Here is a 15,560-nt window from a genome sequence, read left to right as displayed (position 1 = left end):
TAACTGAGACGGAAAACTTTGACAAACATTTCTGTGAGACGGAAATCCGTCTGAGGAGGAAGAACTTTGATCACTGAAAAGGAAATGAAGTCATCTGATATTTCGATGACGAATTGGCGGCCACGCTAAAGTTCTAAAGGAGCAGGCTAATTTCCCATCAGAGAGGAATGATAGTCGGCCCTTGATGTGCCGCATCCCCAGACAGGTAAAACTCCCCTTGCCCGTAAACCTTAAAATATTCCCGTTAGACCTTCCAATCGCCCTAAAATGAGGGCTGGGGTCCAGGCCTCCCACTGCAAAATCCTTTGACACGGTCTTGCAAAATACCGCAATCTAAACCTTTCAGATGTTGAAAATATTTTCCCGACTTCAGAGCTGTAGAATGAAAGTTTCTACATCTGGGCAGATCTTGGGAACAGATAAGGAATGAAGGGACGCTCCTTGCCTTTCGCGCCCCTAAGCATCGGCCTATTGGGACCCCTGTCTCACACTAGGCTGAATACGTCCTAAGTTTAGAATATTATGCATGATAACCTGTCACAAACAACAGTAAAACGGTCTTAAGACCGAAAAGCTTTTGCTTGAATTAAAAAAAAATGTTGTTATCGGCAAACATATCAAATTCAAATAAAATTTCTGATTAATATTTCAGTGTTTTTGATTCTTGCAACCACTGATCTGATCTCAAACTGTACCAATTATCATAAACAAAAACATATTTTGTGACAAAACATTGATTTGTAAATTTTTACGTTTCTCTTCACATCAAAAATGTTGACATGTTTTCGGCATTCGGCATTTCGGCATTTCGTCAAAAAGAAAGAAAGAAAAAGAATAAATAATAGATACTGTAGCTCTTCAATTTTCAGTGTGTATGATGAACAGATGTAAAGAATATTTGGAGAGTCGATATTTAATGTGGATAGCCCAGTATTCTAAAATTTTTAGATAGTCTTTCGATAGTCTTCACGTCGTCCACGGCAAGCTGGCTCGGCTATCTCTGAACTGTGAACAGAACATTCGAATTCGAACGAACTTGGAACCCCTGGTTTCAAGCGTTGACGCCGTGACAACTTGGCCATTACACAAAGAACTACCCGAAGTACTAAATATGAAGGTTCTAATAATCTTGTCGAATTTCTGTTTGGTTTATTCACAATGGTATTTGGGCGAAGCAAAACAACCGAAAACAGCACATGTAGATGCAGAGGATGCTTCAAAACGTGTCGATACAGAGGATGCTTCAAAATATGTTCTCGCGCACTCACCTACCGAGTGTATTTTGAAATGTAAAAGACAATTGAAAAAGGGTTTTTATATAGAAAAAAAAGTTTTTGTTTGAAAAACGAAGAACAAAAAATATATGCAAGTGAAAATAACACCGGATTTCTTTATCATCAAATAGAGGTAACTCAAGTGTGTACTACTTTAATAGGATAAATTTTCGCGGGGATTAAATTTCACTTTGAGCTGATCCGCAAAATTTTAAGATTTCGCGGGGACTTGATTTCGCGGTTGGCATCGGGAGACAATATCTTCATGATTTTACGTCTTTTTCTGCCAAATTATACGATACTGGTAATGGTTGTTAAAGTACGCATTATTAGCGCTACTTAGATGCTAGTTAACATTTTAAAAGTAGTTATCTGACATCTTCTCCGTAAAATACACACAAAGAAAATCGCATCCCAGCTTGTAAAAACTCCAGCTCATCTGATTAAAGAAAGTAGTTATCTTACAATTTGAAGTTTAATCAACAATTAGTCACGAAAAACACGTTTTTTATGAGAACATCCACAATCTTTGCCCCTACCCCCAGATTTGCTAGGTTTGCAGGATGACGGGTATGTGCTGCCCGACTTTTGGCGGTTGGGCCCTTATAGGGACCAAAATGCACCCTTACAGGGTCTTAAATGGAGAAAAAACCCGAATTTTTGTGAATTTTGTGACCCTTATTGGGACATTTTATAGAAGAGGGTCACGATATGGAATTTGAGCTGTTTTTACAACCCTTAGGGGGACTGGAATTGAATTATGTGATTTTGACGACCCTTAGTGGGATTTTGAAGATCCAGAAAGGAAACCCTTATGGGTGGTACATATCCGTACCCTCATTTCGCCTAGGTACCCCCCCCCGGGAATCTTTGAAGCGTGTACCCAAGGAAACTTAATTTCACGTGCACTAATTTTCGCGTCAGCTTAATCTTTTCCACTTTTCAAATCACTTAACCCCGTCTCGCGGCAACTTTAAAGCGTAAAAGGTACCAAAAGAGAAAATTTTCGTAAGAAGCTCTCTAAAATTAATTTCTATATTTTTTCTATATTCTATATTTTTATAAACTTGCAGCTCCTATTTAATTGGCTGGTTTGCATAGTTGCACCTAACAAATATAATTACAGCCGTGTGATTATTTTCCCCCAATTATTCACGTGGACCAAAACTTTAATTATTTAAAATGCATCGTGTTTAATGGCGGATGAAAGACAAACACTTTGCTTCCACGATTGGCTGTTATGAGCAGTCTGTTCGTCTAAAGAATCCTCCATTGTAACACACATGCGTAATTTTTCGTTCTTTAAAACCATATGTAGTTAATTCATGTGATAATTAGAGAGGAATGAATACGTAGGGATGGTACAGTCACTTTCGGTCAGGGTTGTGGACGGCGAAAATTGTCGTCTTTTATGAAATTTGTCGTTCTTTTTGTCTATTTTTAATAAATGCAGGGTTCTTTAGATAAACCCACTTGTGAATATATTGTAATGATTTACTTCGAATAAACGCCACGGGTGTTTTTTTTTTAGTTTTTAAAAGAAAGGATTGATTAAATAATCTTTGACCAAGGTCATTTCAACATAGTGAATGAAAACCTTTTTTTCCCTTTTCTTTATCATTTGAGTACCAATTTATCAATATAGGGATGTAAGAACGGGTCAAAAGCAATTCAGCCTTTTCACAAGCATATGTAAGGAAATATCACTCCCTGAAACTACAGTAAATCTGCAAAAAACAACAACAACAACAAAAAACAATAAAGCAAGCTGATTCATTTCCATACGTTTCGAAACAATAAAGCTGAATCTCACAAAAATTCACAGTGAAGAATTTCTCAGCCATCTTGTTTCTTCATCAACGTGCTTCAGTTCTACGAGTCCGTGGTCAGCCTTACTCAATATGTCTAACATAAAATTTTCTGCAGTATATCTTAGTAAGTGTGAATTAAGACGCAAGTCAAGTTTGGGAAATATCATAAGCAATCAATCGGATTCACGCACAATCACAAAAAAAAGTCAAATGAAAAATACTGATAATACGAAACTCGTTAACTTGAGTTTAAATAGGGTACACGTTTTTTTATAAGAAAAACTATATAAGACCATGAGCCTTCGAGGGTCAAAATGCTAAGAGCAAGTTAAGAACATTTTAAGGCTTTGTGGTCTCAAAAACACCCTTTTTAATAGTAAAATAGCCAAAAATACTCACAAAGAGGTCAAAATAAGAACATGTTAAGAACATTTCATTTTTTGTCCCATGAAACAAAAAAAAAGAAAAATTACCTTTACACTTACCTTGTAACGATCTGGTTACAACACATGGTTACAACACCTATGTTCCTGCCTAACACAGCATTATAAAAGACTCCAAACTATTTTTGTTTTTCAAAGTCCGCTGTAAAATATATCCATTAAAGTAATCATAACCTGAGATCAGATTGTGATTGTTTTCTGTACACCACGCTGAAGCTCTAAAGGGATGTGTGAAAACAAACAATCTGACGAATATGCTTTCTCGAAATCGTGAGGACCGCGTTCGTCTAAAAGGACTGGGAATGGCAACAAAGTTGCGCGATTGTGTTTATGAATAGGGCGCCGTATCAGTTTTTATTTTTCCGGCACACAACAAGATTCTTGTTGTAGAATTTTTCGCGGGAGGACTATTTTCCTCAGATGTATAATTTTCAAGCACCTTTATCAGGTTAAGTAATCATGAGTTTATTTTATTTCTAGGAGACTCCATTATCGAGTTGTAAAGAAGTGAAGGAAAATTGTCCAGCCTGCACGTCCGATTTTTATTCCCTAGAGAGAGACTGCATTATGAAAAAAGTGTTTTGTGAATTTACTGCTGATGGTGTTGAAAAACCAAGTTGTAATGATATCAGAAATAATTGCCCAACATGCGAAACCAACTTCTACAATATGGAAATGCCAAGCGGAGAACAAGTAAACCTTTTCTGCAAGATCGAAAAAGGAGCAGTTGTTGATGGGTCTTGCAAAGCAATCAAAGAAATTTGCCCTGGCTGTCAATCTGGTTTCTTTTTTTTCGAAATGTTTGCACAAAACTCAAATCGATTTTGTGATATGAATGTGGACGGAGGTAAGAATTATTTATTATTTCAAAAACAACAACTTAAAGAGGACCAGCAGCGCCACCCCTTGTCATGAAAAAAAGTTTTTTTGCTCTTAAAGGGACATAAAATTAGTAAAATGTAAATATTGCGTAAACCACGTGTCATTAAATAGAACAAAACAAACAATCTGATTGTAAAATTGTAAAACAATTGAAACAATCAAAATCAGCCATATTTGTTTTTATTTTATATTTTGACATGTGACATTTGTTTTGATTTTGTATCGCGCAGCATACGATTTAATTTGTTTACAAATTTAGGCAGTACTTTCATGTCCCGACCACTAATATTGATTCATCAAGTAAATCCAGCGACTTCTAGGCTCAAATATTCCAATGTGTTCATCTATCTGCTTTAAAAAGCAAGCATCTTATTGAGATTTTAGATTTTCAGTATCAAGTAGATTTTTTTATCAAAATTGCGTGGAATTATTGGAAATAGTTGAGTTCCCCTTTGATTTTTCAGGTGGTTGGCTAGCCGTCGGGAACGTGAGATTAACGAGTGCAAACCAAGTGGCAGGAATGTTAACAAGTATTAATACAGGGTATCAAATCTCAAAACTCAATCAGATTCAAAACGGAAAATTCATGTTGAGCAACTCAGATATTGGAACCTTATTTAAAAATGGTGGTTACACCGAAGTCAGAGTCAAATGCTTCAAACCGTACCATGGCCGAACTCTACATGTTAAGTTTAGTGGCAACGTTGTTTACAAATGGCTGGTCAACAGAGAGCGCACACTAGGAGTTTGTGGCAGTGCTCAGTTTTTCGGTATGTTCGAATCTTCAGACAACGTTTACCAATAAACAAACGATTTATAATTTAGGATTTTCACCGCATTTCAACTGACGATTAAATCTAGCGCTTTCTTTGTTTTCAAGTGTAGGGTGCTGTTACGGTTCAAATTGTAATAAACCCAGTCCAGGATTCGAAATTAAAGGGCCAAGAAGTTTCCAAGCTAGTGGCTTCAGTTTTTCAATATTTTTCAAGTACATGCAATATATGTTTTCTTGATTTTTTAGGCAATGACAACTCAAAGACTTCAAAACATGATTGCAACGATATTTATATCGGTTGGACGCGCCATACATCATCAATGGATTTTTTGGTGGTCGGGAAATATCACATCCATTTCAAAGACGACAGATTTGAATGTGACGATCATCATGTTGATAATAATTATAATAACCTTGGTAATTGGTTGTTTTATGTTCGTTAACTCCTTCAGTACCAGAAATAACACATCCATTTCAAAGACGACAAGATTGAATGTGATGATGTTCATGATGACAGTAATTATAATGAACTTGGTAATTGGTTGTTTTATGTTCGTTAACTCCTTCAGTACCAGACATAACACATCCATTTCAAAGACGACAAGATTGAATGTGATGATGTTCATGACGATAATAATTATAATAAACTTGGTAATTGGTTGTTTTGTGTTCGTTGACTCCTTCAGCACGAGAAATATCACATCCATTTCAAAGACGACAGGATTAAATGTGATGATGTTCATGACGATAATAATTATAGTAAACTTCGTAATTGTTGTTTTATGCTCGGCAAATACTTAAGAGTTTCATAGTGTAAATAGGTAGTATATTCTACGATGCGTAAGGATATGGGTTGGGTATGGATATGATTGTTCTTTTTTCTCGTTTTTGCCTAATTTCAGGGCCATGTTAGTACAAATAAACCCTGGTAATTGTCATTTTTGAATAGCGAACCATTACGTAAACATATTTATCGTGGTCAGCCTTTCTTAATATATCTAACATAAAATTTAAAAGAGTATATCCTAGTAAGTGCAAGCACAAAGGCAAACAAATCGGGAATTTAAACCGGAAAGATCGGGAAATCGCGATTAATCGGGTTTACGCACAATTACATATGAAAAACACTGATTTTAAGAAACTCTTCCTTAACCGGAGTTTAATTAGCCGATAAATCAATGCGTGTAATTGTCACAAAGGTCTCATACTTAAAAATGTTTGTTATAAAAAGGTTTGAAGTTTTTGGCAAGGAACTCTTAGACCTTATTCGTAATATGTATATAACAATGTTATACCTAAGTGTATGAATATATATTATCAAAATTATATTTGCTCATTTTTTAGCACACCGGGATGTCTCCGGACTATATACCAAATAATGTACATGAAATAATCCTTTGTTCTATAAGAAGCTTTATAGCTTTAAAAAAAAATACTTATCTAAGGCGAAACAAAAAAAATTTCTTGTTTCCGGAAACCGGCCGGGTGAAAATTTTTTTTTTTTCTGACCCGGCCGCAAACTTTCGTTCGTTAGTAGTTCGTACTTGTTGTAATTTAGGGCATAATTTATGCTGTGTTTATACATAAAAGTTATTCTTAAACTCTATTTCAATGAGCCATAAATTATCAAAAATAGCAAAAAAAAATTATTTTCCGGCCGGCCGCATGATAACTTTTTTCCTTCACCCGCATTCCGGAAACAAAACATTTTTTATCATTCGCCTAAATTTAATTTTTTTTCTTTTTTTCTTGTATAATTTGTATAGATTTTTTTCATCAACAGTGTAAGAAATTCCATAATCAGAATGTTTTAGTTTGTAACGACTCTTCCGGCGAAATCAATTCGCCAAAACTCAGCAAAACTCTCTCTCCATCGGCCCAAAGTATTATCCCGGGTAATCATCATATACCTTATCGGTAGAAAATTTGTCGGTCAATAAATTCGTAAGCAAAAATCAACTGACACTTGCTGAAATAATTCGTTACTTTCTACGTACGAAAAGTTTTTGCCGACGACGAATTATTCACCAGAATTTATTACATTTCCTTTAGCTTTTGCCGTAATTCTTTGTTGCATGTAATAGCATTCCAATCAAAGTTTAGCGCTAAAATATATCATTTAAACTAAAGAATGCCCAAGGTGACCAAAATTAAAATAAATAATCGTCGGCTATAAAAATTCGTCGGTAATAATTTCGACATCACGTGATTTTTTCGTCATTTTTTACTGACGAATTTTCTAACGAAAAGAATAATATTAATAATACTTAAGCTCATATTAAAAGGTAATTGTTTAAATTGGTGAAGTTACCGTCTTGAAAAGCTTTCGAAACATAATAGAAATTCTAAAAAATGACTTCTAAAACAGGCCATTTTGTCAACACCCTAAAAACAGTTTAGTACAAAATCATTTGAAAGATCCTACAAGATCCTAGCATTCACCTAGACCTTGTCAAATTCATTCAACCTAAACGTAAAGTTTCCTTCCAATCCGAACCATTTCAATTGAAAGGTATTCATCAAGGTCCCTTGGAAAGTCAGTCCCGAATAAATTGAAAAACATTTTCTAAAACAGACTTTAAGGTATAAAATACACAGTTACTGGTAAATCCAATGAAGGCTCGGCGATCGAAGTAGATTCTGTGTCAAAGACAGAAAATAGACATCCCACAACAATTTTTGGTCCACATTATTCAAACTTTGTTGAATTTGAATAAAATCTCATGCGAAAAAAATCCATTCAAACACTAAGACAAAAATCCGGTTGAGACAGACGAGCTTTGGTTTTTGAAAAAACGGCAACTCTAATCTAAACGAGCTGGATGTTGATCGGACCTACCTGATAAAAATTGTCAAAAAAGTCTGAGAGAAATAGGAGAAAGAAAATAGAACTAAAGATAGATCCATCGACAAAATCACCGGGAAAATAAATTCTTGAAAAATTGAGCTATATCATGATTTAGGCATCGCTAGTTTGCATTTTGCATTTTTCGCTGGTTTGCTAAAAATCTGAAAAAACTAATGATAAAATCAATATGATTTCAAAGATCAGCTACGTCACATTTTAGGAATTATTATTTTACACCTAAATACCAAAAGCTGGTAACAGACGAACGAACGAATGAACGAACAGAAAAAGAATTTATAGGGCCCCCGGGGGAGGGGGATTACCCTTGCCAGCCAACGGGGTGTGCCGCTGAAGTTGGAAAAATAGACTGTACGTGGGACTGATTTTTATATTTTGGTGTTTTTGCGACCCTGGGATTCATAGACGTGATAAAAGGTGCCTTGACCAGCGGCACATTCACGTACCTCTTTTTGCCCAAGTACCCCCTCCTCCCCGGAATAGGACAAAATAGGACCTCCAGGTAGGTCAAAAAAAGCGCACTAACCTGAGTGATGGGTTGTTGTAGCTTGAAAGGTAAATCTTCAGGATAATAGCGATGTGATATGTCAGTTGTATTACTTGCCATCTGGCGTCCATATCTCGCGTTACTTGCTTTCTATAAGAAAAAAAGTTTGTTTTTTTAAATAAGAGTGATATCGTTTGCTTACTCATCAATTTTATTTACAAGCTTTTTGGACCTACCTCCGGGTGCCCCGGTGGAGGTCCTATGAATTAACCTCTGTCTGTTCGTTCGTTCGTTCGTTCGTTCGTCTGTTACCAGCTTTTCTCGAGATTGGCTCATTAGTTTTTTCTGATTTTTTGCACAAAGATGCAAAATGGCAATGGCCAAAATGTGACGGAGCCCGATTTTCGAAAAAAAATCATTTCCGGCCGAAAATGCCGGAAATATGCCGGAAAACCCGGTTTTTTGGCATTTTCTCAAGATTTCATCATTAGTTTTTTCTGATTTTTTGCACAAAGATGCGTGTTAGCAATGCCCAAAATATGGCCGAGTCCGATTTTTGAGAAAAAATTTTTTCCGGCCGGAAATGCCGGAAATATGCCGGAAATCGCCGTTTTTCTGGATTTTCATTGGACTTTTTCCATATAATTGGTTATTTTTTCCATTCAAAAACATTATTAATAGCAATGCCCACCATCAAGCATGTTTCAATTTTCAATAAAATAGATTTTTGAAGCCGGAACTTTCTAAAAATCGCCGGAACAGCTGATTTTCGCCGGAAAAACGGTATTTCTTGAATTTCTTGAGCTGTACTTTATATTTTTTCATGAAATTTTGCACACTGATGCAAAATGTCGATACCTAAATTAAGACGGAGCCCGATTTTCGAAAAACATCTTTTTCTGGCCGAAAATGCCGGAAATATGCCGGAAAAACTGGTTTTTCGGCATTTTCTCGAGATTTCATCATTAGTTTTTTCTGATTTTTTGCTCAAAGATGCGTATTAACAATGCCCTTAACATGGCCGAGTCCGATTTTTGAGAAGAATTTTTTTCCGGTGGAAAATGCCTGAAATATGCCGGAAATCGCCGTTTTTCTAGATTTTCATTGGACTTTTTCCTTAAATTTGGTTGTTTTTTCATTCAAAAACATTATTAATAGCAATGCCCAACATCAAGCATGTTTCAATTTTCAATAAAATAGATTTTTGAAGCCGGAAATATTTTAAAAGTCGCCGGAACAACCTTTTTTTCGCCGGAAAGACAGTATTTCTTGAATTTCTTTATTTTTGCAGATTTTCATTGGGTTTTTTCCTTATATTTCTATACTTTTCAAACAAAAACATTTTTGATAACAATGCTCACCATCAAGCATGATTCAATTGTCAATAAAACTAAATTTTGCGACCAGAACTTCCTATTTATTTCTTCCCTACAACCCTTCCCTCTCCCCCCCATCAACAATCAATGATGAATTTATTGTGTTGTGTATTTTCGCTAAGCGCTATATTTTCTGACTGATTTTTTTCATTTTTCTTTTCGCATTGCTATATAACTTTCATCATCAGGTAGGTCCATTCAGCATATAGCTTGTTCATATTGAATTGACACGGATGTGGAGCAAGATTGAATTTTTTTTTGCTTGTATCAGCACAATATAACAATAGCCAGACACTGTCCTGATACGAACCTTGTGTCTGATATGAAACGGGAACACTTATGTAAAAATAAAACCTTTAAATAACGAGAATCCAAAAAGAGGATAATCCGACCAAAAACGACACGAGAAATACACGTTTTTTTAGAACATCCAAAATTTTTGAAGCCTTGGGATGTTCTTAACTTTTTGAGTTTTATAAGCCTAAAAATGTTTAACTATAGCGGAAAATAAGAGCATGTTTTTAGGCTTAAAACTCAAAAAGTTGAGAACATCGCAAGGCTTCAAAAAGTTTATATGTTCTTATTTATAAAAAAACGTGTATTACATAAATAAAAGTCGTTTAGAACTATACAAAAAAAGTACATTTCTTATAAAAAAGGCTTTAATCGAAGTAAATGTTTATCAATCTCAATTATTGCCACCATGGTAACAGAAATGATATCAAATTTCGTTAATTCATTGACTTTTTCTCTCCCTATTTCGTGGCTTAGCAAGTGATCGAATAAATCTTTGCTTAACATGTATTCACGACGAGGTGGCCGAGTGGTTAAGGCGATGGACTGCTAATCCATTGGGCTCTGCCCGCGTGGGTTCGAATCCCATCCTCGTCGGAGAGTTTTTCCCATTTTCATACTTTCTTTCAAAAGGAAAGACTTTCATCACGAAACATTTTCACAATTACCAAAAGCATGATTTTATCAGTTTTTATCTGAAAAAGCTAATTAAAATTCAGAAAACGCGTGTCAAACTAAATCAAAAATATTCAAACTGAGCGAGAAATCATTTTCACCAACTTAACGCAACAAGGACAAAGTTGAACCAACAAAACAAAACAGCGACAAACCTAAAACCAACAACAATAACAAAATAAAAACAAAGAACCAAAAAGTAACAACCCACAAATAAATAATCTTACAATAGACAAACAATCAATATAAATCTACAAATTTAGCGGAGAGAAAACCGGTAAGTGAATTTAAAGAAAGTTGAGAAATAAATGGAAAGCGGATAGATGAAGACCAAAGTCTGGCATCAGGTGTGGCCATGAGTAAGCTTGCCCTGCTACTGTAGAGTCACCCGTCATCTAACGAAAGGTTAGAAAGTGTTGCAATCACAATCTAGAAAAGAAAAGATTTAGAAAGAAAGACGCATAATCGAAAAGTTTGAAAAGTTGGCCCAGAGCCCGGTTCGGCGTGCCGTATCCGAGTGGCCGTACGGAAGAAAAAGAAGAAGGAAATGAGGACTACAAACAAAAAACACACAAATTTATATCAATACGCGTGAACTTCTTTAACCAAATTTTTTACTAATGAGAGTTGCTAATTCACATATCCTGCAAACAAGTGGAGCGCTACCAACCACTAGACTTTCTAATAAGTTCAAACGAGACATTCACAATTTTCAAACTAAAAATGTTAAAATAAAACGACAAATCCGATAAATGTTTTAGATGATGATAATAATTAAATAAAACTAGAGAAGACTTTCTAAGAATAATGTTATATTGCTAGCAAGGGAATGGAATACCTGCTGGCGTCCATATATTTTTTTCAATGTCTTTTGTAAACGAAAGACTTTTCCGCCTTGTTTCAAAGCACGGTCCATTAAAACTCTACCCGCCAAGCTAAAATTTTCCAAAGATGAACTAACCCGTGCTATCCGGATGATTTCAGCACCAAAACAAGAGTAAAACATGGTTGAAGGCAAATTACTAGTGCAAAAAGGAAGACGTACAATCTCAAAGGAAAAACTGTCCCTTTTATCAAAAAGTCTAACATCTAGACGACCGTTGATGTTTCTCAATTCAATGTCTAAAAAAGTAATTCGATCACCAGAACTTTCAAGATTTAATTTTAATTCTGGAGGATAAATTGACTCAAAATTTTCCAAGAAGAGATTGTTATCGTTGATGGTAAGAAGATCATCTATAAAACGAAATGTGTTGCTAAATCGTCTGGCTTTTTGAAGATTTTCTTTTTTCAAGCTCTTGATCCACTTCGACTCAAAATGATAAAGGAAAAGATTAGCCATAAATGGGGCTGGGTCCGACCCCATCGGTATCCCAATGATCTGACGAAAAATATTAACCCCAAAAGTAAAATAACAATTCCCCATAAGATATGAGAGGGCCTCCTTGAAAAGATCTTTTGAAAATTTTACACCGGCATTACTTTTCTTTGTCACCCATCTTGCACTAGTACCAGAAACAGAAATCACATCATTAGCACCTCCTTGAAAACAAAAATCAGAAAGAGTGTTCAACACATCAAGTAAACTTTCGTGTGGAATTTTGGTATAAAGGGTTGAAAAATCAAACGTGGCCATAGATCTAAAAGAACCTCGCTTGTTCAATTTGTTAATGCATTTGATAACATCGGCATTGTTTTGAATAACCCAAAATGTTTTGACACTTGAATAGAAAAAAGATTTAGCATTATAGTTTTCTATCTGACGAAAGAATAATTTCAGAATTTTTGTAATTGCTTTAGAAAGCGGCTTGATGGAACAGCAAGGGGCAGCTATAATAAACCTAAACTTTATTGGATTTTTATGTAATTTAGGCATCCAATAGATGTGTGGTAATTTTTTATTTTCCTCTGGTACTTTAATGCAGAAATTTTCATTCAAAGTTTTAATATCCCTCTCTATAATGTCCGTAACTGGCTCAAAGATTTTCTCATAAGTGGCACAACCCTCAATCCCATCTAATCCGAGTTCTTTAACCAAAACTTGAGCATAAAATCTCTTACAAACAAAGGCTATATTACTTGCAGCTTTATCAATAGGGCAGATGACAAACCGTTTCTGAAGTTGAAGAAGAGCTTCGCGACCACCATGTGAATTTAAAACAGAAATGCAAGGTTTAGCTTTATTGTTGCTTTTCAAACTTTCAATTTTCTTCTTCACTTTCTCAGAAACTAGAGCAATCCATCCTTTAAGATACACAATATTTTTCTTGTGTTTGTTACACCAATCCTTTGCGCAATTCCTAATTTCTGTCAACAGTTTTTCTTCTACAACATTCCAGTTTATAAACTTCTTCTCCCTGTATTTTGGACCTTTCGTAAAAAGTTTTCTAAGCTTATTGTCCCTAACTATTCTCAAATCACCAGAAATGATATGACCATGATGCTCATCTTTGAATTCAGAGTTACCACAGTCACATGAGAGAGAGGAAGGATCAGCAAGAAAAGTTTCAACGTCTAAGTTTGACACAAATTGATTGAAATTGAAGATTTTTGATCCAATAGCTGTCTCTAAGGAATAAACAATGGTTGGTGGAGAAAAGGTGTTGATGATAGAAGGGATTGTCTCTAAAACAGATCTTTCATGTAAGATGGATGGCAAGTTGACTAATTCTATTCCCTTGTTGCAAAAATCTACATGTAAAACATTTTTAAGCGGGGGACGTTTCTTTTTGGGTGGAGGAGGTGAATAAACACGGCAATCTATAATGTCTATGGCGATAGAGTACCACTGAGAAAATGGAAAATTTAGAGGACTAGATAAAAGTATGTCATTAATTTTGTCGGCTAGCTTCTTCAATTCTGATGTCTTCATATTGGTCAAAGACATTCGAATAAAATTAGATGCGTTCTTGATCTCAGTATTCAAAACATTATTAAGTTCCTCTAGAAAGGTCTTGTGATCAAACTTTCCTGTGCCCACCCTCGAAAAACGGCTGTAAGCTTCTGGTCCGGTCCAGCATGATAAATCCATGAATTTCTGCTTCGGAATGTCGGTATTATAAAGTTTTTATCCCCCTTATTCGGAATTCATGCATGAAAAATCAAATTTGATGAAAAATTAGCCCGGGGGGTACTTAGGCAAATGGAGGGTATGGTATGTGCCGCCCATAAGGGTACCTTTTTTGGATTTCCAAAGTCCCGCTAAGGGTCGGAAAAATCAGAAAATCAAATTCCAGTCTCACTAAGGGTAAAAATTAGTCAAAACGAGGAAAATACCCAAAAAATCGGTATCGGAATGGCAAATATTTTTTTACGGAACTTTGGAAATTTTAGCAAAATTATTCGGTATTTCGGAAATCGCAAACCCCGTACGCCCCCCCCCTTTATGTTGGGGGGGGGGTGAGCTTGCTCTGTTTGGGGGTAATTTTGCTCGGTTTGAGGGTTATCTTGAATGTCCGCGGGGTCAACTGATGCTTGTCCGGGGGTCAAAATTCAGAATTATTCCTCATTACCGAAATTCTTGAGGTCGATTTCTACAATACCGAAATATCGTACAGTACCCGCCCCCTTCATAAAATTGTGCAATAAATATGGGTCTACTTACACCACAGATGTGATATTGGTGATAATTTCTTCCCCAACAAAAGATAGTTTGCTCTTCCGATACTGCTAGCTAAACGAGAAAAACAGTTTTAATTTGCCCTAAGGGGTAAGTTTTACTCTAGGCCTCCTAACTAAAGCACATTGAAGTGAAAAGGTACGAACTTTACAAACTTTCAGGAAAAAGTTCACTGTTTGCGACGAGAAAGTTTAATCCTTTTTGTCCGTACATAACTTATTAGGCACCTTAAAGTATAACACTTGTGGTGTGACAGGGGTCATGGTTTCAGCCCACTTTTCAGGTGCCCCCATTGAGCATGGTGCCCCCAGCAATTTAGGTCCCCTTGAGAAATTGCTTTGAGTTAGGTACCCCCATTCAGCCAAAAAAATTTGTTGTTATGCTATAAAGATGGCGGCTGTAAATCAAAACAACCACATTAGAAAAATATAGCAAAGATGGCGTGATGGGAAACGAAAGAGAAATTGGATGGGAAACTAGGTGCTGGGGTAAAAAAATTCAATAATTTGAAATATTTTGAAATATTCGATTTGGAAAGTATAACCAGCCCTCAGAGCCTCCATCAAGAGAGCTAGGTACCCTTAATGAATAGGTAACCCCAAAGAATTGCAAGGCATTAGCCCCCCTCTACTAACCTGGCCTATGTGCCCTTCAGATTTCTGGGGGGGGGCTGACACCATGGGGGTGCTATGAAAAACATTTTCACAAAATTTAATAAAGAAGTAGGACTATGCCAGGGTTAAAAATATTGGACCGAAATAAGGAATAAACGGGGACGTCTGTTAGTCGGAGTCACCTGAGAGAACAAAGGGATTCACCTCCGGGTGAACAGAATATTACAGTGGATTAAAGGAGTATATAGACCATAGATTTATAAAGGCCGAAGGGCTAGATGGCGTGCTTTTGCTGGAAAGTGTGCCGACGTTAGGTCCCAGGGGGGGCACTCGATTTCGAAACGACGGTATGTGCCGCGCAAAATCTGCTTTTCAAAATCGTACCTTTACAGTGCAGTTCAATATGGCTAAAAAAGTACCCTTTCAGTGCATTTTCTCTTGATT

General features: G+C 36.0%; 2 protein-coding genes and 1 non-coding gene across 4 annotated transcripts in view; 2 read left to right on the top strand and 1 right to left on the bottom strand.

The window, feature by feature from the left end:
- LOC136809923 (uncharacterized) overlaps nucleotides 1-15,560 on the bottom strand; it is a 58,368-nt gene that overhangs the window by 12,284 nt on the left and 30,524 nt on the right. For both annotated transcript variants that reach the window (XM_067066501.1, XM_067066495.1), the window contains exons 32-33: nucleotides 14,488-14,556; nucleotides 8,578-8,688 (exon numbers count right to left, since the gene is read on the bottom strand). In XM_067066501.1, the coding sequence (XP_066922602.1) occupies nucleotides 8,578-8,688; nucleotides 14,488-14,556 (180 nt within the window). The remainder of the gene's footprint in view (nucleotides 1-8,577; nucleotides 8,689-14,487; nucleotides 14,557-15,560) is intronic.
- On the top strand, nucleotides 1,337-6,791 carry LOC136809898 (uncharacterized). The gene is made up of 4 exons (XM_067066463.1): nucleotides 1,337-1,407; nucleotides 4,009-4,375; nucleotides 4,875-5,180; nucleotides 5,432-6,791. Exons 2-4 carry the CDS (start codon nucleotides 4,096-4,098, stop codon nucleotides 5,626-5,628), a joined length of 783 nt encoding a protein of 260 aa, XP_066922564.1. The 5' UTR covers nucleotides 1,337-1,407; nucleotides 4,009-4,095; the 3' UTR covers nucleotides 5,629-6,791.
- Trnas-gcu (transfer RNA serine (anticodon GCU)) lies at nucleotides 10,724-10,805 on the top strand. The gene has a single exon. It is a non-coding gene; the product is annotated as a tRNA-Ser (tRNA).

The sequence above is a fragment of the Clytia hemisphaerica genome, unplaced genomic scaffold (assembly GCF_902728285.1).
Source record: "Clytia hemisphaerica strain Z4C2 unplaced genomic scaffold, Clytia hemisphaerica genome assembly, whole genome shotgun sequence".
In the NCBI taxonomy this organism is placed as follows: Eukaryota; Metazoa; Cnidaria; class Hydrozoa; order Leptothecata; family Clytiidae; genus Clytia; species Clytia hemisphaerica.
The sequence above is the reverse complement of the archived record's forward strand: the minus strand, read 5'-3'. Positions and strand labels throughout refer to the sequence as shown.